This window comes from Ustilago hordei (genome assembly GCF_900519145.1).
Source record: "Ustilago hordei strain Uho2 genome assembly, contig: UHO2_contig_01, whole genome shotgun sequence".
NCBI classification, from domain to species: Eukaryota; Fungi; Basidiomycota; class Ustilaginomycetes; order Ustilaginales; family Ustilaginaceae; genus Ustilago; species Ustilago hordei.
Window position 1 is genome coordinate 422,683 of NW_024545270.1, and position 23,004 is coordinate 445,686.

The 23,004-nt window shown below is 51.8% G+C and overlaps 9 protein-coding genes across 9 annotated transcripts; 4 read left to right on the forward strand and 5 right to left on the reverse strand.

Moving 5' to 3' along the window:
* Nucleotides 1–287: 287 nt before the first annotated feature.
* UHO2_00119 (putative Arp2/3 protein complex subunit sop2) lies at nt 288–1,583 on the reverse strand (the record flags this gene model as incomplete). The annotated part of the gene is made up of 1 exon (XM_041556739.1): nt 288–1,583. One exon carries the CDS (start codon nt 1,581–1,583, stop codon nt 288–290), a length of 1,296 nt encoding a protein of 431 aa, XP_041412673.1.
* Nucleotides 1,584–2,149: 566 nt separating this feature from the next.
* Nucleotides 2,150–3,526, forward strand: UHO2_00120 (uncharacterized protein; the record flags this gene model as incomplete). Its single annotated transcript, XM_041556740.1, has 1 exon — nt 2,150–3,526. The coding sequence occupies one exon, from the start codon at nt 2,150–2,152 to the stop codon at nt 3,524–3,526; it is 1,377 nt and encodes a 458-aa protein (XP_041412674.1).
* Nucleotides 3,527–4,479: 953 nt separating this feature from the next.
* UHO2_00121 (uncharacterized protein) lies at nt 4,480–6,876 on the forward strand (the record flags this gene model as incomplete). Its single annotated transcript, XM_041556741.1, has 1 exon — nt 4,480–6,876. One exon carries the CDS (start codon nt 4,480–4,482, stop codon nt 6,874–6,876), a length of 2,397 nt encoding a protein of 798 aa, XP_041412675.1.
* A 380-nt stretch (nt 6,877–7,256) lies between these two features.
* UHO2_00122 (uncharacterized protein) lies at nt 7,257–8,806 on the reverse strand (the record flags this gene model as incomplete). Its single annotated transcript, XM_041556742.1, has 3 exons — nt 7,257–8,003; nt 8,114–8,182; nt 8,282–8,806. 3 exons carry the CDS (start codon nt 8,804–8,806, stop codon nt 7,257–7,259), a joined length of 1,341 nt encoding a protein of 446 aa, XP_041412676.1.
* Nucleotides 8,807–10,578: 1,772 nt separating this feature from the next.
* Nucleotides 10,579–11,185, reverse strand: UHO2_00123 (uncharacterized protein; the record flags this gene model as incomplete). The annotated part of the gene is made up of 3 exons (XM_041556743.1): nt 10,579–10,658; nt 10,740–10,958; nt 11,080–11,185. 3 exons carry the CDS (start codon nt 11,183–11,185, stop codon nt 10,579–10,581), a joined length of 405 nt encoding a protein of 134 aa, XP_041412677.1.
* Nucleotides 11,186–11,601: 416 nt separating this feature from the next.
* UHO2_00124 (uncharacterized protein) lies at nt 11,602–12,822 on the forward strand (the record flags this gene model as incomplete). Its single annotated transcript, XM_041556744.1, has 1 exon — nt 11,602–12,822. One exon carries the CDS (start codon nt 11,602–11,604, stop codon nt 12,820–12,822), a length of 1,221 nt encoding a protein of 406 aa, XP_041412678.1.
* A 352-nt stretch (nt 12,823–13,174) lies between these two features.
* Nucleotides 13,175–16,681, reverse strand: UHO2_00125 (uncharacterized protein; the record flags this gene model as incomplete). The annotated part of the gene is made up of 1 exon (XM_041556745.1): nt 13,175–16,681. One exon carries the CDS (start codon nt 16,679–16,681, stop codon nt 13,175–13,177), a length of 3,507 nt encoding a protein of 1,168 aa, XP_041412679.1.
* A 395-nt stretch (nt 16,682–17,076) lies between these two features.
* Nucleotides 17,077–18,201, forward strand: UHO2_00126 (putative DNA repair endonuclease rad2; the record flags this gene model as incomplete). Its single annotated transcript, XM_041556746.1, has 1 exon — nt 17,077–18,201. One exon carries the CDS (start codon nt 17,077–17,079, stop codon nt 18,199–18,201), a length of 1,125 nt encoding a protein of 374 aa, XP_041412680.1.
* A 360-nt stretch (nt 18,202–18,561) lies between these two features.
* On the reverse strand, nt 18,562–21,429 carry UHO2_00127 (uncharacterized protein; the record flags this gene model as incomplete). The annotated part of the gene is made up of 1 exon (XM_041556747.1): nt 18,562–21,429. One exon carries the CDS (start codon nt 21,427–21,429, stop codon nt 18,562–18,564), a length of 2,868 nt encoding a protein of 955 aa, XP_041412681.1.
* Nucleotides 21,430–23,004: the final 1,575 nt, after the last annotated feature.

Genomic DNA, 23,004 nt, shown 5'->3' on the forward strand with positions numbered 1-23,004 from the left:
TTTTCATTTTCTTGTTTGTTATGCTATCGTCTTTCCTGTCTCTACACTGTATTACTAGTTCTTCTCGCTCTCTGACTTCACAGACAGACAATGTCGATAGTCGATAAATCTCTTGCTAGCTTCACTGTGCGTGTCTGTGTGAAACAACCATAGGAGGTCAAGCAGGATTGAGCGAATCGTGTCAGGAATCTTAACTTATGGATTGCAACTTACCCTCTTCTGGGAGGGAAAGTAAACATACAAAGTCGGTCGCAGAACAACACGATCTCCCCCATCAGATAAGGATCTTAGATCTGCAAACTAGACAACCCCTTCTGAATACCACCCACCGGCATACCTTTAGCCACACTGAACACGCACAATCTTCCATCGACACCCGAAGTCGACACCTGATCAACACTGCCCTTTGCACCCGAGAAAGGTCTCACACTAGTGATCGTGTTCTGATGCGTAGTGTGTAGTTCACCATCCGCAGCGACGCTTGCACCGGCAACTGCACCAAGAGCTCCAGCTACGCTTCCACCTGCACCACCTGGAGTAGGAGGAGCGGGCGAGCCAGCACCGCCCCTACTATCAGCAGACTTGAATCTGTTGAACGCTTCATTGTTCAACCTGCCTGGACCGGCGAGACCGGGAGCTTTGGGAGGAGGAGGAGGAGGGGCGCCCTTGGAAGCGGCAGCTCCGGCAGCATCGAGTGATTTCACAATGGACCAACCTTGTTGGGCGTCACCTTGGAAAAGGACTGGTTGGCAGTCATGTCCTGCAGCTACGATCTGCTTTTCGCTAACAAAGGTGAGAGTGACGTACGGCAGAGTGGGAGAACGGATGACGTGGACTGCTGCAGGAGGCTGTTCAGGACCACTAGGGTAAACGACAGTAAGGGACGAGTCGTGGCCAACGAAAGCAAGCACATCGCCACTGGGGCTGAAGCTGACTCCGTGAACCCAACCTCCAGCAGGAGTGGAGAACTCTCCGCAAACCGTACCGAAAGGCAACCTCTCACCCCAAACGCTGGGGGGAGGCTTAGCATCAACGCCCTTGATGTAAGCACTGAACACTCTAGCCTTCATATCAGCACATCCAGCAGCCAAGAGCACATTATTCTCGTGCCATTCTATCGAAAGCACCGTAGATCGCAAAGGACGCTTAATGTGCTTGGCAACCCACCAGTCATTATCCTCTTCAAACGAGCAGATACTGATAATTCTTGCACCGGATGCAACGGCGAACTTGTCCTCGTTGGGACTCCATCGTACAAACGTAGCAGCTCTGTTTAGACGTAGGAGCACAAGCGTGGGCTTCCAGACCTGAGCGCCGGCCTGGGAGTCAGGCTGAAGCTGCCAGACATAGGCGTTTCGATCCTGAGAACAGGTGACGATGCGGTTCGACTGAGGAGCCCAGTCGATACCGGTGACGAGCTTGTCGTGTTCAGCAAGAGTATGCTCGAGGGTCCAGCCGGCGGCAGATTGGGCGTAGATGTGGACGACGTTGGAGTTGGGAGAGACAGCGACTTTGGTTCGATCAGCGTTGAACGAGTGCGCCGTGAGTGGGCCGAGGGATAGCTGGTGGACTTGGGTCGCCATGGTGACTTGAATCAAAGAAGTGGTAAGAGAGAAGGTTGAGGTGCTGGAAGGACTAGCAGTCGACTCCCAGATGTAAGGAGAGGAGATGATGTTGAATGGAGGGGGGGTGGAGAAGGATGGACGGAGAAGGATGGATGGAGAAGGATGGATGGAGAAGGATGGATGGAGAAGGATGGATGGAGAAGGATGGATGGAGAAGGATGGATGGAGCGGTGATGTAGCTATCTAGAATCGAGTGCCTTGCTTGCACACGCTCGATTTGGATGGCCCGTGCACACAAACAGACCGTCATCATCGCAGCGCAGGAGGGCACAAATTCTCCACGCGAAACTGCACCTTGTTGGCAAATTCGAGAATCGGCCTCCCGATCTGACATCGGTCAGCTTCACGCGAGATCTGGCTTCTGCACCCATCGGAACCGATAACAGCCTGCAAAGCAATTTTCGAGCTTTCGACTTTCCGACTTTGTTCTAGCCTCATCTTTCAGCGCTGTTGCAAACACCATCATCAGCCTATCACCATCATCACCCCATCACCCCCCTATCATCTGATACAGATCCGCCAACATGGCTTCTGCTGCCCGCATCGGTAGCTCTTTGCGGCTGATGGCTTCTGCTCCCCTCGTTGGCCCATCTCGCAACTTCAGGACTTCCGCAATCGCTTCGGCAGCCGCCAAGAAACCAGCCGCAGTCAAGAAGAAAGCCGTCGTCAAGAAGAAGGCCGCTCACTCGGGACCTCGCTCTACCGGTGGTCGTCGCAAAGGAGGTGCCGATTCCTCTGTGGGCCTTTCCAAGACATCCGAGTTCCACATCGGGTCTCCTGACATGTCGCATCTGCCCCTTCTTCACGCCGAAAGTCTCACCCGCGCCTCTGCCGACCAGACTTTTGCATTCTCCGAGGAGACCCTTTCTGCATTCAAAACCTTCGGATTGCCGCAGGAGCTTGAACGCGAGCTCGCTACACAACCCAAACCTCGCTCCCTCGTCCGACAACAAACCCTCGACGTCCTCGACAAACTCGATGCAGCAGCAAAAGACAACAAAGGAACAAGCATCATTCTCGATGGCAGCCGGGGATCTGGAAAGTCGATGCTCCTGGTTCAATCTATCGCCTACGCTCTTGACGATGGATGGGTGGTCATCTCGGTTCCACGCGCTATCAACTTGATCAACTCGTCAACTTTGTACACCTACAACGCTCAGCACAAGGCATACCTTCAACCTGAAGCGACCAGAGCACTCCTTTCTGCCATCCTCAAGGTCAACAGTGGTGCTTTGAAAACGATCAAGACTACGGAAGCTTTTGAGGTTGAAGGTGAAAAGGTTGAAGCAGGCACTTCACTTGATGTTCTTCTAAAGCGCGGAACGGGGGACTCTTCATCAGCAGCAACAACACAGACCATCCTGGAAGCCACCTTCAAGACTCTCTGCACTCAAACCGAACGTCCCGTTCTAGTAGCTGTCGATGACGCTCAATCCTTGTTCCGAACAACACTGTACAAAGATCCCGATTTCTTGCCTCTGGAATCGTACGAATTGGGTCTTGCTCGTGCCCTTCTCTCCCTGCTCACCTCATCCGCTATCAAGCGGGGTGCCTTCATCTCGGCCCTCTCAACAACGCATACCGAGTTTCTCTCGCCACCTGAACTCCAGATCGCACTTGCAGAAAAGACTTGGTCAAAACTTACGACTCAAGCCGTCAACGCATACACAAAGCTCACACCACAGCATCTCGAACATGCGAGACAGGTGGTAAAGAAGGCCGATGTTGTTGATACGAGTAAGCCACTGTCGAAGCAGGAGGCGGCGGCGATCTTTGCGCAGTTGAAGGAGGAGAGAAGACATTGGAGCGCAGTGAATGATGAGTTGTTTTTGGAGAAGTTGGTCGAGACGAACGGCAACGCGAGGTTGTTTAGTAAGAGTTTGGTTTCGACGCTTTTGTAAGAATGACTTGGACCATTTCATCACTCAGAATAAAGATTGTATTTCTTCTCAACCTGACTTCGAGACAAGGCGAGTTGATGGATGGAACGAAGACCGCAAACCTGAGATCATGTGTTGGTGATGTCGCAGCTCATCAGAGTGTTGGGACAGGCTAGCCACTTGTGATATGATCTGTGAAATCGGGCAGCCATTCCCGAAACACAAAGATGAAGCTGAAGGCAAGGTGGCAAGACGCCTTAAAGTCATTTTCTTTCTCTCTCTCTCTCTCTCTCTCTTTCTCTTTTGTCCTGTCTCATGGCGAATTTCTTCCGATAAGAAAAGGATGCAATTAAGAACGCGCGCCGACAGAGACAGAGCACAGCGCCAGGCAAGCGTGCAAGTGTGTGTTGTCTGTCTGTGATTTGTGTTCTGCGACGCACGCACGCATGCACGCAAAGCAGGCAAAAAGCAGACAAAAACAGGCAAAATGCGCACACACCCTTGCGCAGCCCGACAGCAACACAGCAAAGCAACACAGCAAAGCAACACAGCAAAGCAGCACACACAATCAAGGTTCCACTCTATCACGAACAACACTCAATCTTGTCGTCGGCTTCCAGAGCAGAGCTGAGCTTGATCGAAAGCGATCACATAAGAGGCTTTCGAACGATTTCGACGACCGACTTGAATGCAAAAGCGGTGATAGAAGAGCCAGTGCAGAACTGGGCTACCTAGGCAAGCTGCTTTTGTGGCTTCCTGTTCCTCCATCACATCTCTCATCGTCCGACGCTCGGTCTACCGCACCAAGCTGGCACAACTCAGCTCTGGCATCGCCGTTTCCGATCAGGAGGGATTGATCCCAGGATCGAACTTTCCCACGCCAACTCTCGCCCACTTCGGCAGACCCGAAGTCACCTTGACCGCCTGATTACTGCTTCGACTAACTTGCTCGGCTCGGCCGATGGCCCCTCACCATGGCGGCCATAAGAGCCTCTTCCACCATGCCGGCTCCCAAAGCCAGCACATCATCAGAAGCAGCTCCCTGCTCGGTCCCTTTCAAATCACGCAAGACCGCCTCTTGCTCCTCGGCCGATTATTCTCGCCAATCCTATTCACCCTGGCTCCTCATCGACATAGACGACACCTCATTCCCCTTCATCCGAACCCTTCATACACACCCAGAGGCTCCTCTAGCCAGCGGCTCAACCTCACCAGCAGCATGTAGCACAGAAAAGCTCACTGAATCAACCAACACCACCGCCTCAAAACCTTCGGTCAAGTCCCAAGCGATCAAGTACGAGAATGGTCTCATCGACCCACCGTCAGAAGCAAATGCAGCGCCGCGAGCAGCGGAGAAGGATAGGCGAATGTCACTCTCCCACCACCCTGCACGAGGCGCAAGTACGGCGAGGAGAGGGTTCATGTCAAGGTTGAGAGGCGCAGGTGGAAGCGTCAGTGGAGCTAGCGTGTTTAGTTCACCTAATCCTGCGGCGAATGGAGCTCAAATGTCGTCTTCGGGTAGCTGGAATATGGTCGATCCACCAACGCCTATCAAGGAGCATCCAACGCCGGCAGCGGTCAGTGGAGCGATGACAGTACATCTCGCGTTCACTTCTTCAGCCACAAAGGCAGCGATAGAGAATGCAGAAGGGCTCGTGGCTAGAGCTGCATCCTCAACGCTTCTCTCCGCACCAGCAGCTCAAACAGATCAGCTCAGGCAGGAGTTTCACCGCGACCGGCTTGAGCCCCCAGCCCTAGCTGAGCTAGTAAATCGCGTCAAGCCAGAAGCCATCTTCATCGGCACAGCACACACCGGTTCAATACAGCCCCACATCGAAGCTCTACTCTCCCCACCCTCTTCCTCACTGAAAACGATCTTGCTCGACCCAGTTCTCGTACGAACTCTCACTCCAGCCTCAGCGAGTACGTTGCACGATCTCGCACGATCAAAGCAGATCACAACTTCGCTTCCCATTCGTTGGTCTTCACTCTGGACACCTAACGTGGAGGAAACGCTGTTTGGGCTGGAGCTGCTGCATGAAGTTCAGCAAGAACAAAGTCAATCGCTGGCGAATGGGAACGGAGATGCGAACGCTGATGGGAATGTGGAAAAGAGCTTTGATGTTAGTATGTCGAATATTCCCACTGGGTTGTCGGATAAGAATCTGGTAGAGCTGGGCAGGATGAAGGGCGAGGTGGAGGTGGAGAGGTTCAAGCGAGAGCTCGCAGCAAGAGATGCGAGGATAGCTGGGCTTGCGAAGCAAGTTGAGGATCAGCGAACGGCTGCTGTAGCTGCGAAACAAGTAGTTGACCCAAGGACACCAGATCGTGCTCGAGCAGCACCGACACTAGAACCAATAGCCTCATCAGTAGTTGAAACACCCGTCGCACCCGCACCCGCACCCGCACCCGCATCATCAGTATCAGACGCACTCTCAATCCCAACCACAGCCCAACCATTGGCTTCTCTCTCCCAGCAGCAACGATCCAACACCGCTACTCCAGCCGCAACACTTGCACCAACAAGAACGATAACCACAACTGCCAAAGCCAGCCTTGGCTCGGGACTTGCACTTTCTCCCGCCTCCCAGACCCGCTCTCCCTCTGGAACAGGAAAAGTACTTTCCCACCTCACAACCGAACTTGAGCTGGTGAAAACTCAACTCTCTTCCACTCTTTCCTCCCTCACTCTTGCCCGATCGCAAGGTGCACAATTTCAAGCACAAGCGGAAGAAATGCGTTGCACGCTATCCCGTGCACGACTGGAGAATGATTCTTCTATCACCATCCTCGCCCGCAAAGACCGTCAAATATCTGAAGCACTCGAGCGCGCACGAAAAGCAGAATCCGAAGCCAAGGAACTAGGACGAGCATCACGAGAGTGGGGAACACGAGTTCGCGAGGTAGAAGAAGAATTAGGAAAGGAAAGAATTAAAAGAATGAGGGCCGAACAAAGTTATGAAGCACTAAGTTCCGAGTGGAAGGGTGCTAGGGATCGATTAGTAGGCGAGGTGCGAGAATTGAAAGAGCAACATGTGAAGAGTGTTACTCAACTTTCTAAAGAGTATGAGAAGGTTCTTATTTTCAAGGATCGATTGAAAGAAGAGTTCGGATATACAAAAGGCAACCATGCATCAGGATCAAGCAAAATGATCGAGGAAATCAAAGGGTTGAATGCAAAGATGCAAGCTTATCTCAACCAACAGTTGCAACCATTACTGGAGAGACAAAAGGCGTTGGAGAAGAGAGAAAGTCAAGAGATAGTGGAGAGGTTAAAGTATCTAACTGATGAGTTGACGAGGTATAAGACATTGATGCGAAGCGGAGACGTTACTGATGAGAGTCAAGTTCCTCCATTGAAGGAGGAATGAGCGGATCCTAGCATCGCATTGTACACTTACTCTTTCTCAATTGCAATTCCTCTGTGAAATCTCATATGGAACGTGTGTCTCAAGGCCTGTGTCAACATACATTGCTAAGGATCATATCGAGAGGGAAAAGTTACACAAACTCGCCGAATCGCAGAAACGGCAAGGTGAGAAACACTGAAAAGACACAAAGCAGCTTATTTTACATGGATCAGAAGACAGTTCGGACAGGCGAGATATTGCCCTTAACAGCTGAGCTCTGTAACTTTTTTTTTTGTTTTTTTGTTTTTTTTTGTTTTTTGTTTTTTTTAGAAAAAAAAACCTTTTTCGACTAGACTTTCGAGCCGACCAGAAGATGAGACTGCTCTTTAACTTGGCAATACTTAAGGCGCACCACCTTGTGCCAGCCTCATCTTCTCCTGCTCCAAACGCTGATAAAGCAGACTAACAGCCATCTGAATGTTGGGCGGAGGACCAGTAATGGTGACCAGCCTCTCATTACCTCCACCACCTGCAGCAATACCGGCACCAGGTTCCATAATTTTGATTTGACTCGCAGACATGCTTCGGATCTCGTTGATCTTCGAGCCTCCCTTGCCGATGATGCAACCAACAAGATCGTTGGGGATGAAGATTTGTTGGGTTTGGGAGCCGGGTGGGAGTTGTGGTGCACCTGCACCTGCGCCTACTGCGGGAGCGGCGGCGCCAGCGAAGGGTGGAGCATGGGCGCCGTAACCAAAGGGCTGCTGGGCAGCCGCGTAGGGGTTGGCGGGGGCCGGTGGACGAGTGGAGGGTCCACCGGCAGTGGGACGGTAAGCAAGGTTGTTGGCGTTACGGTCTTGGTGTTCCAGAAGGATGGTACCGACGTAGTAGACTGCAATGTGGACTGCATCCGCGACACCAGAGATAGACAGGACACGTTCCGTGGAGCCTGGAAGCATGGCTTCACCGGCAGTCAGGCGGGCACCGGAGGCTTCCTGGATCTCTTTGATCTTGGAACCTTGCTTGCCGATCACGGAACCCATGCGCGAGTTGGGCACGATGAAACGGATGGTGACAGACTTGGAACCGGGGACCGAAGGCTGGTCAAATGGCTCGTCATTGATTCTTCTAACGATGAGACCGAAGGCCTGGCGTACGCAAGGCAAGAGAGAGAGAAAATAACACAAGTCAGTTGGGCGTTCTACTTGTCGAGCTGACAAGTTTCGAGGTGTGAGACTTGAGGGTTTGAAGGACTTACCTTGCTGACAGCATCGAGGGGACCGGAAACCGTCAAGATGCGCTCAGGGTTGCCAGGAATGATCTCGCTCTATGAGAGGGATGAGGGAGCAAAGGAGACACGATCCAAGTCAGTATGCGATAACTTTGGGTGGGCTGCAGACTGAAGCTTGGATGGTGGCAGACTTACAATGTTGAGACGTGCATTGCTCTTGTCACGGATCTCGTTGATGTGCTTGCCGGACTTGCCGATGATGATACTGGCGTCGCTGGTAACAATCAAGGTTCGCATCGAGATCTGAGTGGCCTGTGTTTCGGAAGAGTCGCCAACGCTACCGGCGGCCTGGTCACCATCAGCGCCATTAGAGACGGAACCGTTGTCGCCTTTGACGTCGCTGCTGGAGGTTGCATCTGCGGTGAGAGCGGAGCCAAGGTCGACAGCGTCCTTCTCCTCCTTGGTTGGCTTGGTCGAAGCGTCTGAAGCCATGTTGTCAGCAGTGGTGTGATGGGTGTGGTCAATAGGGGAGCCCGGGGCGTCGTCGTCGTCGTCGTCGTCGTCGTCTTCGTTCTCAAGCTTGACTTGATCTTTGTCGTCGTTGTCCGTGTTCTCGCGCTGGACTTGTGGGAAAGTATTGTCGGTCTCTAGGTTAGGACGTTTTGCTTCGGGTTGAGGAGTAGTAGATGAATCTCGTTGACGCTTGACAACTTCTGACATGGTGTGAAGAGGAGGAGGGATTGGAAACCAAAGAAGGGATTGAGTTGATCAGTATTGGCAAACCAGCCTTGTCGAGGCAACAGTTGGAGGAGTTTGAGGAAGAAGGATGGAGGTGGTGGGGTTTGTGCGGGTTGAGGAGGTCCTGAAGGATGGGAAGTTGTGAGATTGGAAGTTGTGTGATTGGATTGGAGAAAGGGATAGCGTACGACTGTTGGAGACAAGCACCAGCGAAAGGGTGCGGAAGGGTTGGTGGTGGAGAGGAGGGTAGATGGGAAGGTTCAGCAACTGAGGGAGGGGGAGATATAGGAGGAAGGATTACAGGGCGACCTTATCGGCAAGCTTGAGCAGCAAGAGTCGAAGCGGAGCTAATTGCAGTTGTCGCTACCATCGATATCGATGGTGACTGGGCCAGTGATCGACTGGAAAGCGGTGTGTTGCGGAAAGCTGAGGCGGTGCGGGCGATGGGGAAAGAAGAGGGCGCGAAGAAGATGCGGAAAGAGAACTTACCTTGTGAACAAGTTGCTACGGGTATGGAGCAGCGATTGCAATACAGGATGAAGCTATGATAAAGCCTGAGCAAGCTTTTCGTTCGTGATGGATGGCAGTCGAGAGCGAGTGACTTGGGTGGTGGATAATCAATGTATAAAACAGGTGCCGGGAAAGGACAAGTGCGGAAGCTAGAGGCAATCTGTTTGTGCGTGCGGATGGGGTTGGTGAGGGTGAGATTGAATACGATGACTGGTGACTGGTGACTGGTGACAAAAGAGACCGATATGGAGAGGTATCGAAGAGAAGCCTAAAGAGGCGATATATGAAAAGAAAGTAGGATGAGAGATGATGGATGTGGAAGCGGAAAAAGGAGCAACAAGGTAACGATGAGGTGGAGATGTGGAAAACAAGGCTCGCTGGCTCTGCGCGGTCAACTGAGGAGCAGCGAGAAGACCAAAAGGAAAAAAGAAAAAAAAAAAAAGAAAAAAAAAAAGAAAAAGGAAAAAGGAAAAAGGAAAAAAGAAAAAGGAAAAAGGAAAAAAGAAAAAGGAAAAAGGAAAAAAGAAAATGCGGTGGAAGGAAGCGTCTGTTGTGAATTGACCCACCTGAATCAGGCTGACGCATTGAAAATTGAGCAAAATGTGCGTCAGTTCTTCTTCTGGTTCGCTGGAGCGTCGGGTGATCGCGTAAAGACAAGATGGCAACTGTGTGGTTCACTCTCAGAACTCAACAGCGATCTACTGCAGCATTGCATCGCTCTCACAAACCTCTCTCGTAGCACGATCGGACTTGCACTGATCATCAATTGTCGGCATTACCGACTAGAAAGACGGCAACAGAAGATTCTTTCTCACACCTCTCTGGCTGTGAGAAAGAATCTCAACGTCTGAGCCCCACGGGACTGCCGTAAAGACTCAAGACAGCAATGCTGCCTTAAGCAGGCTGAAAGCAAGCTCGACAGCTATCGGAGAAACCGAGCCGATATAGATAAATTCGACGAGGCGTGGGAGTCTTTTGTCGGGACCCTTCCGAAAATCGCAACACAATAGCCTCAATAGCCTTAATAGCCTTAATAGCCTTAATAGCCTTAATAGCCTTAATAGCCTCAATAGCCTCTTTAGAGCTTTCCAACCAGCCTTGACCCGTACTTACCTCCTACTTATCGGCTTTGTTGGAATCGTATGATTGGCGAGAGAGTGGTTGTTGCTGCTAAAAGTACAAGACCCTTCAAAGAAAGGCAAAAGAGAAAGGAAATGCTTGTTGTTTCCAGAGCCCTTGCGATCCTATCTTCGAACGGCAGGTCGTGCGCTGGGACCACCGCTGGTTGGACCTGTAGATCCTCCTCGTCCACGCCGCGCTTGCGCTGTCATCATCAGAGATTGCATCGTCAGCCAGATCCATTCAACCAACCATCTACTCCAAGATGGGGAGGAGGAGTGCTTACCTCGGAGGATAGTCGCTCGGCCACGAGCACTTCCGATACCACGGCCTTTCATCGCATTTGGTCCGATACGTTTGAACATGGGCGCTTGTTGCAGCATATCTGGCACAATGATGAATCGAAGCATGTTGCCCCTAATGTAAATGTTTTCCAGATGCGATTGCTTGCCATCCGGTGCTGTCGCTGTAACATCCTTCATTGCTACGTTGAAGCTGTCCTCCGCTGTCAGCACCGATCATGGACAGAAAGCAAAAAGGAAAAAAAAAGGAGAAAAAAAAAAAAAAAAAAAGCGTCAGCCGTCCTGCTAACCTGGGATCGTTTTGGCGAGAGTTGTGCTACTTACCATCGTAAAGAGTGCCGCGATAGCAAGCGCCGCCCTTGAGCTCGACCGTAATGACATGGCCAACTGCCTCGTGAATGAGCTTGACTGGGATCCCGATTGTCCCCATCTTGTCTCCTTATCTCTTCGCTTTCCGTGTGTCCGACGGTCTGTGAAAGTTGAAAGCGGATGGCGACCGAAACGCAAAGAGGCGGAATGCTTTCTTCCAGCTTTTTGACGTGTCAAGCAACCCCCGAATTCCGAGCGTATCCAAAGGTTCACCCCGATTTGATTCTTCCCGATTTGATTCTTCCCGATTTGATGGATTTTTAGATCAATAGGCAAGCCGACAGAGAGAGAGAAAGCGTGCGTGTTCGAACACAGAAGGCACGGAACTGGACAGCTGACAGTTGATCCATCGTCACCCGCCTCGCCCTTGACCTCTCTCCATCATCCATCCTCAGCTTTTGACTCGATCGTCGATCCCACTACTTTGATCGCTCACAAGCAGCTCACTTTAAGGCATAGGCAAGGCATATCGCAACCATGGCATTCTATAACGCAGGCCCGCTCTCCCCAGGCCACAACTCCACTTCGGCTTGGGGCGGTACCGATACTGCCGAAGAAGATCCTTGGGCTGCTCCTGGTGCCTCCTCCTCCTCCTCCTCCTCCTCTGCCACTGCCAGCGCTGTTCCAACCGCAACTTCTTCCACCAGCTTCGCAGCTTCCCCGCCTGGTGCTTTCGCATCTTTCTCGACTCAACATCAACAGCAGCAGCAACGTCAGCAACCAGGCTCCTACTTTGGCGGTGCAAGCTTAGCGCAGGAAGCAGATCCCTACGACCAAGACACAGGTTTTGGCAGTGGGCCAGCACTGCAAAGGGCTGATTCAGGCTTTGGAGCAAGTAATGCCAATCAATACCGTGCAGCATCGGCGACCGCCGCAGGTATTACCCAATCTCAGCATTCGAACGCACACTCTTCTCCCAGCACGTACGGCTCAGCTATCAGCTCCATAGACCAGCATCCTTCTTCTCAGAAGCATCAGCAGCAGCAAATCACTCCTGCCTCTCCCCAACCACAACCACCTCAGCAGCAAACCGGAGCATTCCCATCCAACATCAACGTCAACCAACCCACCACCAACCCTTCCACCTCGGCCTCCCGCTTCCAATCTCACACACCCTCCACCCTCCTTCCAAACGAACACTCCTCTTTCGCCCCTCAATCATCCACTCAATCATCCACAGGTGCCGCTGCTCCCCGCCAACTCACCCCAGGCTACCCACTCCCATCCTCCAACTATACCATCCCTTCCTACTCCCCCTTCGCCCGAGTCGATTCCCTCTCCACCCCACGCCGCGAAACGATGCAAGACATGTACGGAGTCCCCGAAAACTTTCTCGAGGTCGAAGTCCGAAACCCACTCACTCACGGCGTAGGTCGGAAAATGTACACCGATTATGAAATCATCACCCGTACAAACATCCCTGCTTTCAAGCTGAGGTATTCCTCAGTGAGGAGAAGGTATAGCGATTTCGAGTACTTCAGAGATATTCTCGAAAGGGAAAGTACAAGGGTCAACATCCCTCCACTACCAGGCAAGGTTTTTACGAATAGATTTACAGATGAAGTGATCGAGGGGAGAAGGGAAGGATTGGAGAGATTTTTGCAGGTGGTCGCAGGTCATCCACTGTTGCAGACCGGAAGTAAGGTCATGGCGGCCTTCTTGCAGGATGCTGGTTGGAGTAAGGATCAGTGGTTGTAAGACCAGCGCACAGTGCCAGCATGCAGAATTCTGGCACCCTTTGCTGTATAATGTGCCCAGTAGCCAGCAAGGTTTTCTTTGATTCCGCCTAGCACCAAGTCTATCGTCTTTTCGCCTTTGTTCTTTCACTTTTAGCACACATCTTTCATTTTCAATTCATTTATCAGCAAGACACACAAGCTGGCGAAAGACGTCGCATGACGACAAGCATCTCACAGGCTCACTTGACGACAAGCATCTCACAGACTCACTTGACGACAAGCATCTCACAGGCTCACTTCACTCCCCAGAAACACATGACTGCATTCTGATAAGACAACACATGGCAAACTGTCAGTGTAGTATTGAGCCCTCAATCCGAGTCATCGACAACGATAACGTCAACCTTGTCCCCCTTCGTTGGACTGACCGACTTGCTCCCGCCTCTCCTCTTCACTTCGGCCTTCTTCCTCCGTGGAGTGGAAGTATCTAGTTCAGGTTCGGATTCTGTCTCGCTCCCCATCTCCTCCTCCTCCTCCACCTCTTGCGCTACCATTCTTGTGTCTTCTTCCATCTGCCCTCCTGCGACCGTTGCTCTTTGCAGCTCTTCAGAATCAACGTCCATCTCTCCCTCCCCTGCTCCCTCCCCTGCTTCCTCCTCATCTTCCTCTGACGCAAGAAGATCATAAACGCTGTCAATCTCGTCCGGACTTAGAACGATATCTGCCAAGTCACCTGCTACGTCCGCAATCGCTTCGAGTAGCATCGACACCCTGTCCAATCCTTTGATTTCGTTTTGTAGCTCTTCCGCTAATCTTTCTGCCTCCGGCTTGTGGGATGAGTCGGTCTTGCGGCGTAGATCAGTGAGAAGGCAAGAGAGTAGTTTTCGCTCAGGACCAATCCAATCAGGTTCGCTACAGAACGCAACCCTCGATAGGGCTACAACAAAACTTTGCCTAATCCCATTCAACATACTATACGTCTCCGGTTGATCGAGCTTAGTTGCTAACGAGATCGGGCTCATCCTCTGCTCGCCTGCACCTTGCTCGAACCTTGTATCAGCGGGCAAAGGCAGCGGGTAGTTGTAGAGCAAGTTGAGAAGTCTCGTATCCATGACTATCCTTTCTGTTACCTGCACAATATCCGCTCCTGTCTGATCTACTTTTTTATCCGAGCCTGACTTGTATGTAGAATGACAATGGGGAAGGAGAAACGACGGTCGACTCTTCAACCAAAGAAAATCCGAATCCAACGACAAACACCTAATTAGCGCAGCCAAAAGTGCTGCACTGTCAGCTAACACCACCAGTGTGTCTGCGCACTTGAGCGCTGCTTGGCTGAGAAAGGTCAAGATGGCACAATGTAAAGGATGCCATTCTGTTTGGGGTCGATCGAATCTTCTGTCCACCAAATGTTTGACCAAAAGCTCGAGAACAGGGAATCGTGTCTTGGCTCGCAACCCGTGACTCGCGCTCCTACTTGTTGCCGTAGTATCAGCTTTAGACGCAAGACATTCGTGAACAAGTGGTGCGTTGGACACCATCGAACTGAGCATGCGAACAATACACCCAATCACATGACTGCTCCGATCAGGATGTAACAGCTTATGCAACACTCCTGGCCTTGCAAGCAACCGCAAAGGATGATGAGCGCAAGCAAGACTAGCATCTGGATACCGCGACATAGCTTCAAGCACAGACACTGCTGCTAAGAGTAAGTCTTCTCGTGCATCCGAGCTTAGCTTCCACTCGCACATCGCATCATCATCTCCGTGTGATGGCCGACAATCATGTATACACTGAACCAAAATCTCCCTTATCTCAATCGGCGTTGTCCATCCCCCGCACCTCGCTTGCTCATCGCCTGTCTGCCCCGCATCAACCTGTAAAGACTGCAAATCCATCCAAAACCTCGGCACCAAGGCCACCAAACAGCCAACCAACCTCAACACATCCACTAACAAATCCGTCTGACACAACCTCAACAATAACCCTCCCATCGCCATCAGACTCGAAGCTATCGCGTGCGAGAGATGCATGGTGGCAGAAGAAAAGTCTACTTCTTCGGCATTACCTTGGACAGAGAGAAAATGGAGAGCATCATTGCGTTCTTCCCGTTCCATGACTTTAGCGCGACCAAGGCTGGTGAGGAGAGATTCGACTGCGTGGCGATAGCGGGAAACGAGGGGTTTAGGGCAATCGGAAGGCAGATTGGCCGAGATGAGACGGCTGAGTGTGCCATTGCTTGACAAGGAGTCATCTGAGGGGGAAAGGGGATGTGAGCCGGTAGGGTTGAAGCGGTTGGTGGGGTAGGAGGTTGGAGCGGCAGCTGGAGGGGAAGCATGGCTGAGGAGGAGTGAGACGATTGTGGTACGACGATCGAGCATTTCGGATACTGCTGCAAGGTAATTATGCTCCATTTGATTCAGGCGTTCGAGTTCGGGACGAGGTGAGAGTTGATCTTGCTGCCCTGCAGGAGACTTGTGCGTGGGACTGTGGTCATCAGCCATAACAACTTGATCCTCATCGCCCATACCCGCTTCCATCGACTGATCCGCATCCCAATCTGCCGGCGCCAACGTCCTACCCTTGTTTGCACTGCCATCCACTGCCATCGTCTTTGTTGGCGACATCCTCTGCTGCTGCTGATGCTGCCTAAGCTTGTCCTGCACAGGTGCAAAATCAGCAAAAGAGTTTTGCAACCCTTTAAAAGCCTTACTCTTCCCCCCCGACCTCGTCCCCATGGTAGGAGGTTTGGGAAACTTGCTGGCACCCTTCACGGCCGATCTAGACGGCGTCCCCGGCTCCTCCCTATCTGCCACATTTCCATCATATCTCTGTCTACTCCCCGAACTTTCCCCACTCCCCCTCACCCCAAACCTATTCTGCTTGGTCGGAGTAGTCAAGCCAGCCCTGACTTGACTCTCCTGCCTCCTATCCACCACCACACTACCCAAGCCAATAGGCGGCAACCTGGCTACGCTAGAGGGCCATATCCGACGGCTGGTATCTTGTTCTACCCTTCTAAACGCAGTTTCGGTCTCGAGCCGTTGCAATCGTTGCTCCTGTTCTTTCCGCAGGTTCTCGATTGCAATCTTGTGATTTCGATCGCTTGCAGCTTTTCGCTCGCGTAGTTCGATGTTCTCTTGGTTGAGCTTGTTCAAGTTTTGACGGACGACAGCGACTTCACCGGATTTGCGATAGGCTTCTTGTTTGAGCTTGTCGACAATCTCTTGTTGAGCTTTTTGTGCGCTGCGGAGTCTCTCTACTTGGGCTTGGAGCTTGGCGAGCTCGCCGTTGTCCGCTGCATTATGGGTTGTTGCTGCCGGTAGTGGTGGTGGCTTGGTATCTGGCGGTTTGTGTGATGTGCCTACTGAGTTCTGCCGTTGATGCTGCAGCTGAGATGGAGGTAGTTGTTGAGACATGCGAATCGCTTCTTCCTCGACTTGATCGAGTGCATTGTTGCCTGCCCACCATTGTTCGTCGTCGTTGTCGCCAGACTCGTGCTCGCGAAGATCTCGCACAATCACTTGGTCTACCTCCAGCTCACGCTGCCTTGGTGGAGCGGCGGTGACACGGCCGAAGCTGGAAGGTCGAGGATGCAAACGCTGCTTCTTCGCAGCAGGTTCAACGAATGTGCCTTTGCGAATCGCGGAACGAGACCATGGTTCGCCAGCATCGAGTCTAAAAGAGGAGTTCGAAGCTGGAGCTGCCGCTGCGGCGTAGGGCGTGCAGCATTGTTGGACTGCTTGCGAAGCGGTATATGTTGCCTCTGCGTGTGCGAGGCTCTCCTCCAACTCTGGATCGAGAAAGTGCTGATCATCGAAGAGAGAGTCGAACTCGTCGTCGTCACCGTCGAGGCAGTGAGCCGTTGCAGACATGCCTGCGAGCTCTTCCCCACAGTGTCGATGAGAGACGATAAGAGTTGTTGGTTGATGGCTGCATGCTGAGCTCGCCAGTTGGTGTTGATATCAAGACTGGGTGGAGCAACACTTCTGGCCAAAGTTCGGAACTCGGGCCTTTCTTTTTCCATTTTCTTTTTTCTTTTTTTCTTTTTTTCTTTTGCAATTTAATTTTGATTTGTCGTGTCTTAGTCATCTTGTTTGCCTCAGGCAAGCGAACAGAAGGAGAACGCGTAAAGCACAAACACAAGAAAATGAAATCTCACATTTTTCAGCACAGACCCGTTCAAGCTGAGCTCATTGCAACCTCACCACCACCATCATCCTCGCTCTCTCCATCCCCCCCCTACCCGCAACACAGGGCTTAGTTTAAGATGGGCATCAAGGGACTCACAGCACTCATCTCGGACGAAGCGCCCGGCGCAATCCGAGAAATGGAAATCAAAACCTACTTCGGTCGAAAAGTAGCCATCGACGCTTCAATGTCTCTCTACCAGTTCCTCATCGCCGTACGTCAAAACGATGGACAACAGCTCATGACCGAATCCGGAGAAACGACTTCCCATCTCCTCGGCTTCTTCTACAGAACACTTAGGATGATCGACTATGGCATCAAACCGATGTATGTTTTCGACGGAACTCCTCCCGATCTCAAAAAAGAGCTTCTTCAGAAAAGGTTCGGTCGTCGAGAAGAGGCTCGTGAACAGCAAGAAGAACAGAAAGATGTTGCCGATGTGGAAAAAATGGATCAATTGGCTCGACGACAAGTCCGCCCCACGAGACAGCACAATGAAGAGGTCAGACATTTGCTAAAGCTAATGGGTATCCCCTGTGTCATTGCTCCATCGGAAGCAGAGGCTCAATGTGCCGAGTTGGCTAGGGCAGGCAAGGTGTACGCAGCGGGAAGCGAAGATATGGACACACTCACATTCGGCACTCCTATCTTGCTCAAGCATCTGACTGCGTCGGAGCAGAAGAAGTTACCGGTGCATCAGGTGGATCTACCCAAGGCCTTGGAGGGGTTGGGGATGGATATGGCTCAATTCATCGATCTCTGCATTCTTCTCGGTTGCGATTATCTCGATCCCATCAAAGGCATCGGGCCGAAAACAGCGCTCAAGCTGATCCGAGAGCACAAGACATTGGAGAAGGTAGTCGAGCATTTCAAGGAGGAGGCGAAGAAATCAGTCCAGATTCCAGAACACTGGCCGTTTCAGGAGGCGAGGAAGATCTTTGAGAATCCGCATGTACAAAAGGGGAAAGATTTGGATTTGAAGTGGGAAACACCGGATGTCGAAGGAATGGTTAAGTTCCTTTGTCAGGATAAGGGATTTAGCGAGGATAGGGTGAGAAAGGGGTGTGAGAAATTGCAGAAGAGTTTAGGTCAGAAACAGCAGGGAAGACTCGACGGTTTCTTTACTGTCAACCGCGAGGGAGCAGCACCGAAGAGGAAAGCAGAGCAGGACAAGAAGGGCGCTAAGAAGAAGGGTAAGAAGTGAAACACACACACACACACCTTCTTCATCTCTTGCACGCTACGATACCACATTCTTCATCACACACACAGTCTCTGAACACGCAGCGACGGCGAAGCTCTACTACCACAAACGCAGAGTTGATCGAGCAAGCGAGCAAGCTAGCGGTCCCCCTCTTCCGAAGACCACGACCTTACTGATAATTGCAGAGGACCTACTAACTTGCGAATGCAGCTCGGCCATGCATTAGTTGCTACAACCGTGCTCCCGCTTAGCACAAATAGACAACTTCATCGACCAACGCGATATCTTCCCCGCAACACCTCTGACAGGGATAAGAACTACATCAAGTTGGATTGAAAAGCGAGAAATGGTTGTGATGGATTATACACGACTGGCGACCCAAATGGCACCTCTACAACCAACTGCGATGAGGGCACTTAAAAGAGCATGACCAGCGGCTTGCTGACTTTCGTTCTGGACGGCAGTATCCAAATGTTGCAATTCATCATCTCTAAACTCCTTGATGATGCCACTCAGCAAGGGTAAGGAATCATGTACTTGTTCTTTCTCCAAGATTGTCTTGAGCTCATTTAATTGGTCGTCGTAGTGTTCTCCAATAACGCTCTCGACTGCTTCTGTACAGGCCATGGCACTTCTGGGTCCCAATAGCGCGGTAAGACCACCCAGCGCCCTGCCGGCTGCTGACCAGAGGGGTAGAAGAAGCGACGGACGGACATTGTGTTGACGCAGAAGTGCACGCATGACTTGGAGATGTTTCTTTTCCGTTTCCCACATTTCCTTTGCCATCTCCCTGTTTTTGGTGTCACCGAGTGCACCGAAGATGTCTGCTTGACCTTGGTAGATGGTGTTTGCTGCGATTTCGCCTGAGTGGTCAACGCGGAGCATGTCGACTAATGCACGGCGTTGGGATGGGGTCAGGGAGGCGAGAGAGGGAGTCGAGGTTGTTGCTGCACTCTCTTGCTTCGCTGGAGAGGTGTATGCATCGGAAGCAAGAGGACCAGATGGGTGCGACGAGTGCATTCGCACTTGTTGGCCCAATGAGAACTTGGGTAAAGTCGTTCTTCGGGTGCAAGTCGAATAAGTTCTTCTCCAAGTTGGCCATGGCGCACTAGAAGCAGAGGTAGCCGTGGAACCAGCTTGACGCATAAATGCGTTCTTAACAAACCCTAACTCATTGATCACTTCCAACGCGGTACTCCTAGCCCAAACGACTCCTCTACCCATTGCCTCTTTCGCTGCGGTTTTCACCAAGCCATCCCTTTCTCTCTGCGCCATCCCACCATCAGCCTGCTGACTGAGTGGCACCGGTGTAGCGGCATAGAGCCAATGCAAGTGATCGACGGCAGAAATCATCTTTTGGTTCTCCCAATACCTTTGCCTCGCGTACCCCTTCAAGGCATTGTAACTGCCCACATCTGCTCCTGCATCCAAGGCCTTGCTCAACGTCTGTGAAAGCGCTCTTACATCCGCAAGACCCAAATTCAACCCCTGCCCAGCCAAAGGATGGATCGTATGAGCCGCATCGCCCACCAACACCGTCCTTGCCCTCCCTGACCCCTGCCCAGCCAAAGGATGGATCGTATGAGCCGCATCGCCCACCAACACCGTCCTTGCCCTCCCTGACCCCTGCCCTGCACCCTGGGGCGCTAGGCCAAGAGCTGCCATCGCTCCAACCAAAAATCCAGAGGGCAACAAGGAGGAGCTGTTCAACGAAGCCCCCAAATACGCATCCGCATGTTTGAGGTTCAAAGGGAAACTGGCAACACTCTTAACATCAATGCTCCCGATCTTGGGCGGTACTTGACCTGTTCCACTTTCTGGTAAAAGAAGACCGAGGCTCTGCTCTGCCCACTGAGCTTCGGTTGGGATCTCGGAATTGAGCCAGCTCCAATCGCGTTTTTGACCTTCGGCCAACGGGTATCGAGTGTAAGCCTTTACTCTTTCGAAGAGCCTTTCGATGTGAGACCAGGGTAAACGGAAAGCTGCATCGACCAACCTCGCTAGAGGCTCATCTACAGAGCCGGCGGTATCACGATGCAACTGGGTCAAGGCAGTGGCTACTTGCGGTTCTAATGTCCAAACCATCGATCCGCTTGAATGGCTCAATGGCAAAAAGGCGATCGTTCCACTGGGCAAGAACCTCTGATATGCCGTATTTCCCACCATCGGCTCGCCACTCTCTAGCCCCTTACACCTGAGAGTACCGACGAAGCCCTTGCTGTTATAAGGCCAACCATAATCACCAATGCCAGCATACTTTCGAACGGGCGAATTAGGTCCATCTGCACCAACGCACAACCTTGCCTGAACAGCATCTCCAGTACTCAACTGCACGAGTGGCCATGGATCTTGCTCCACCGCTTCGCTGTCTGCTTGGATCTTGGAGCCGGGAAGGATAGAGTCCACTTTGGCACCATGTTTGATAGAGCAGATGTTCTTGCCGGGCCCCTGTTCGAGGAATTGCAGCATAGCTTGTTGGAGGTTGGAAATCTCGACCATCACGCTGATCTGAGAAGTGGAGCTAGGGCTGGAGGAAGAGCAAGAGGAAGAGGAAAAGTCGGAAGAATCAAAATCGAGTAGAGCGCCTGAAAGACCATCCCAAACACGCATAGAGTTGATCGATCGCAGCCGATGTTCGACGAGATAAGGGTAGACACCGAGGCGTTTGAGCCAGTTGAGGTTTTCAGATGTGAGGGAGATTACTCGGTTCTCCCAGTCCAAGTTGTCGGACAAAGGTGGTGCAGAGGAGGATGAGAAGGAGGAGGAGGAAGATGCTTGCTGGGAGGAAAGGTATTTTGCTCGATCGTCTGCCCAAGTGCGTAGGCTTGAAAGGTCGGATGCTTCGATGAGAGTGATGGGGTTGAAATTGGGGGTTGAGGAGGGGTTGAAGGATTTGGAGGCGACGAGATCGCAAGCTAGACCGAGACCGACGACCCCACCGCCGACAATGACAATGTCTGAGTCAATGTGGTGAGATGTATTCGGGAGGGCGGTTGAAGTGGCCAGCTTGCGACTTGAGGAAGGTGTGGCTGCGAAGATCAGACGAGATGGACGAGCTACTGCGCTGGCAGGGGAGATTGTAGCTTGGGTTGCAAGTCGACGTGATTGTATTGTCGAAGCCTTGACTGCTGAAGCAGGGGCAGCAGGGCGACGAGGAGCGGATAGCGACTTACTCGCAGCAGCGGTAAGAGGTCTCGTCGTCAAAGTGGTTCGTGTAAGCTTCGACATGGTGATGGTTGCCGATACAAGCACTGTGGTTGGGATGTGATAGATGCTAGCTATGTATGTGGATGCGGGAAGGTCAAGATTGTGTTCAAGAGGAGAGCAACAGCTTGGAAAGAAATGGCAAATGCCAAGGCTGCTGATGAACTAAGCCATGCTTCTGAGGCGCACAAGGTGGAGGCTAAGCATCTTGAATTGTCATGCTGAGGTAATTTTGGGGCTCCAATCGCCGATATTTTGCTGGAACACTTTCGCACGAGAAATAATTGGGCCTTGAAATCCGAAGCCGAATCTGGAAGAAAGGCCGGCTTTATGGAGAGAGAGATGCGATTCTGGCTATAGGGCCTGAGTTGCGGTGCATAGAAATCGCTTTCAGCGCAGTTCAATCTCGGTCGCAGCTTTTTATTGCAGAGCTCTCAACGAATATTCTCTTCTCTCTACAAGATGAAATTGCTGTTACCCTGTTCGATGTGGAGAGGCCTGGCCCATGACTTGCTGAAGGTTACAAACCAGGATGATGCTAAAAGATGACATGAGACGATATGTTAAGAGATCGGGCAGGGCAGAGATAGTGAGAGATCGGGTATCGCCCGATCTAGTTCGAGGCGAGACTTGATTTCGTGGGGCTCGTCCTTTTTATCATGACTCTGTGCCGCCAGACGCTGGATTTCGATGGAATTATTCGCCAATTTTCGATGATTTTCCTCTGGAATTTGGTGAGGTGCAGAGAGCACTACAGCAGTCTTTGCAATGAGGTGGGGGGGAAATGGCGTCAAGTGGAGGCAAAATTGGGTAAAGAAATGCTCAAAAATTGAAAGCTGTGCTCATGTGCCCTAACAGCCCGAAATCGAGGATGATTTTCCAGGCGGATTTTAGGGAAAGGAGTCACGCGCCGGCCCCTCTGCTCAAGTGCCAGCCCTCAAGATTGATCATGTCAAGTGCGTCAACGCGACGCCCGCTTTGACTGTTCTAGTGCGCGCGCACTTGGAGGTGACTCCCCCTGCGCTTGGACGATTTGAGCTCGAGATCGAGATTGCAGGCGAAATTGCAGGCAAAAATTGCAGGCAAAAATTGCAGGCGAAATTGCAGGCGAAATTGCAGGCGAAATTGCAGGCGAAATTGCAGGCGAGTTTTAGGGTCTTTTCTTGCCGCAACTTTCATTTCCGTCGCCACTCAACTTGAACACTGCTCAACAACAGCAGCACAGCACAGCACAGCACAGCACAATCAACTGAGCCACAAAACTGAGCCACAAAACTGAGCATCGAAACTGAGCATTTGCTGCGCTCCGCCCTTTGGTCTGCCTGGCAGTTGCTCCTCCTCCTCCATCTCGACTTCTCACCACCACCCGCTGTAGTCGTCATCCTTCTTCCCATCTTCAACTACGCTCAACGCTCAGTATCACGACTCAGCCACTCGACATCATCAGCATAGCACCGACTTCAACAGCTCACACGAGGCACGCGCCCCAACCTCTAGGCTCTTGGTATCATTGTCGTCTTTCCTAGTCGATCTGCCAACCCGATCTCACGCTCAGTAGTTTTCCACATCCAGTCGGCCATTCATCCTTCCTCCTCGTCA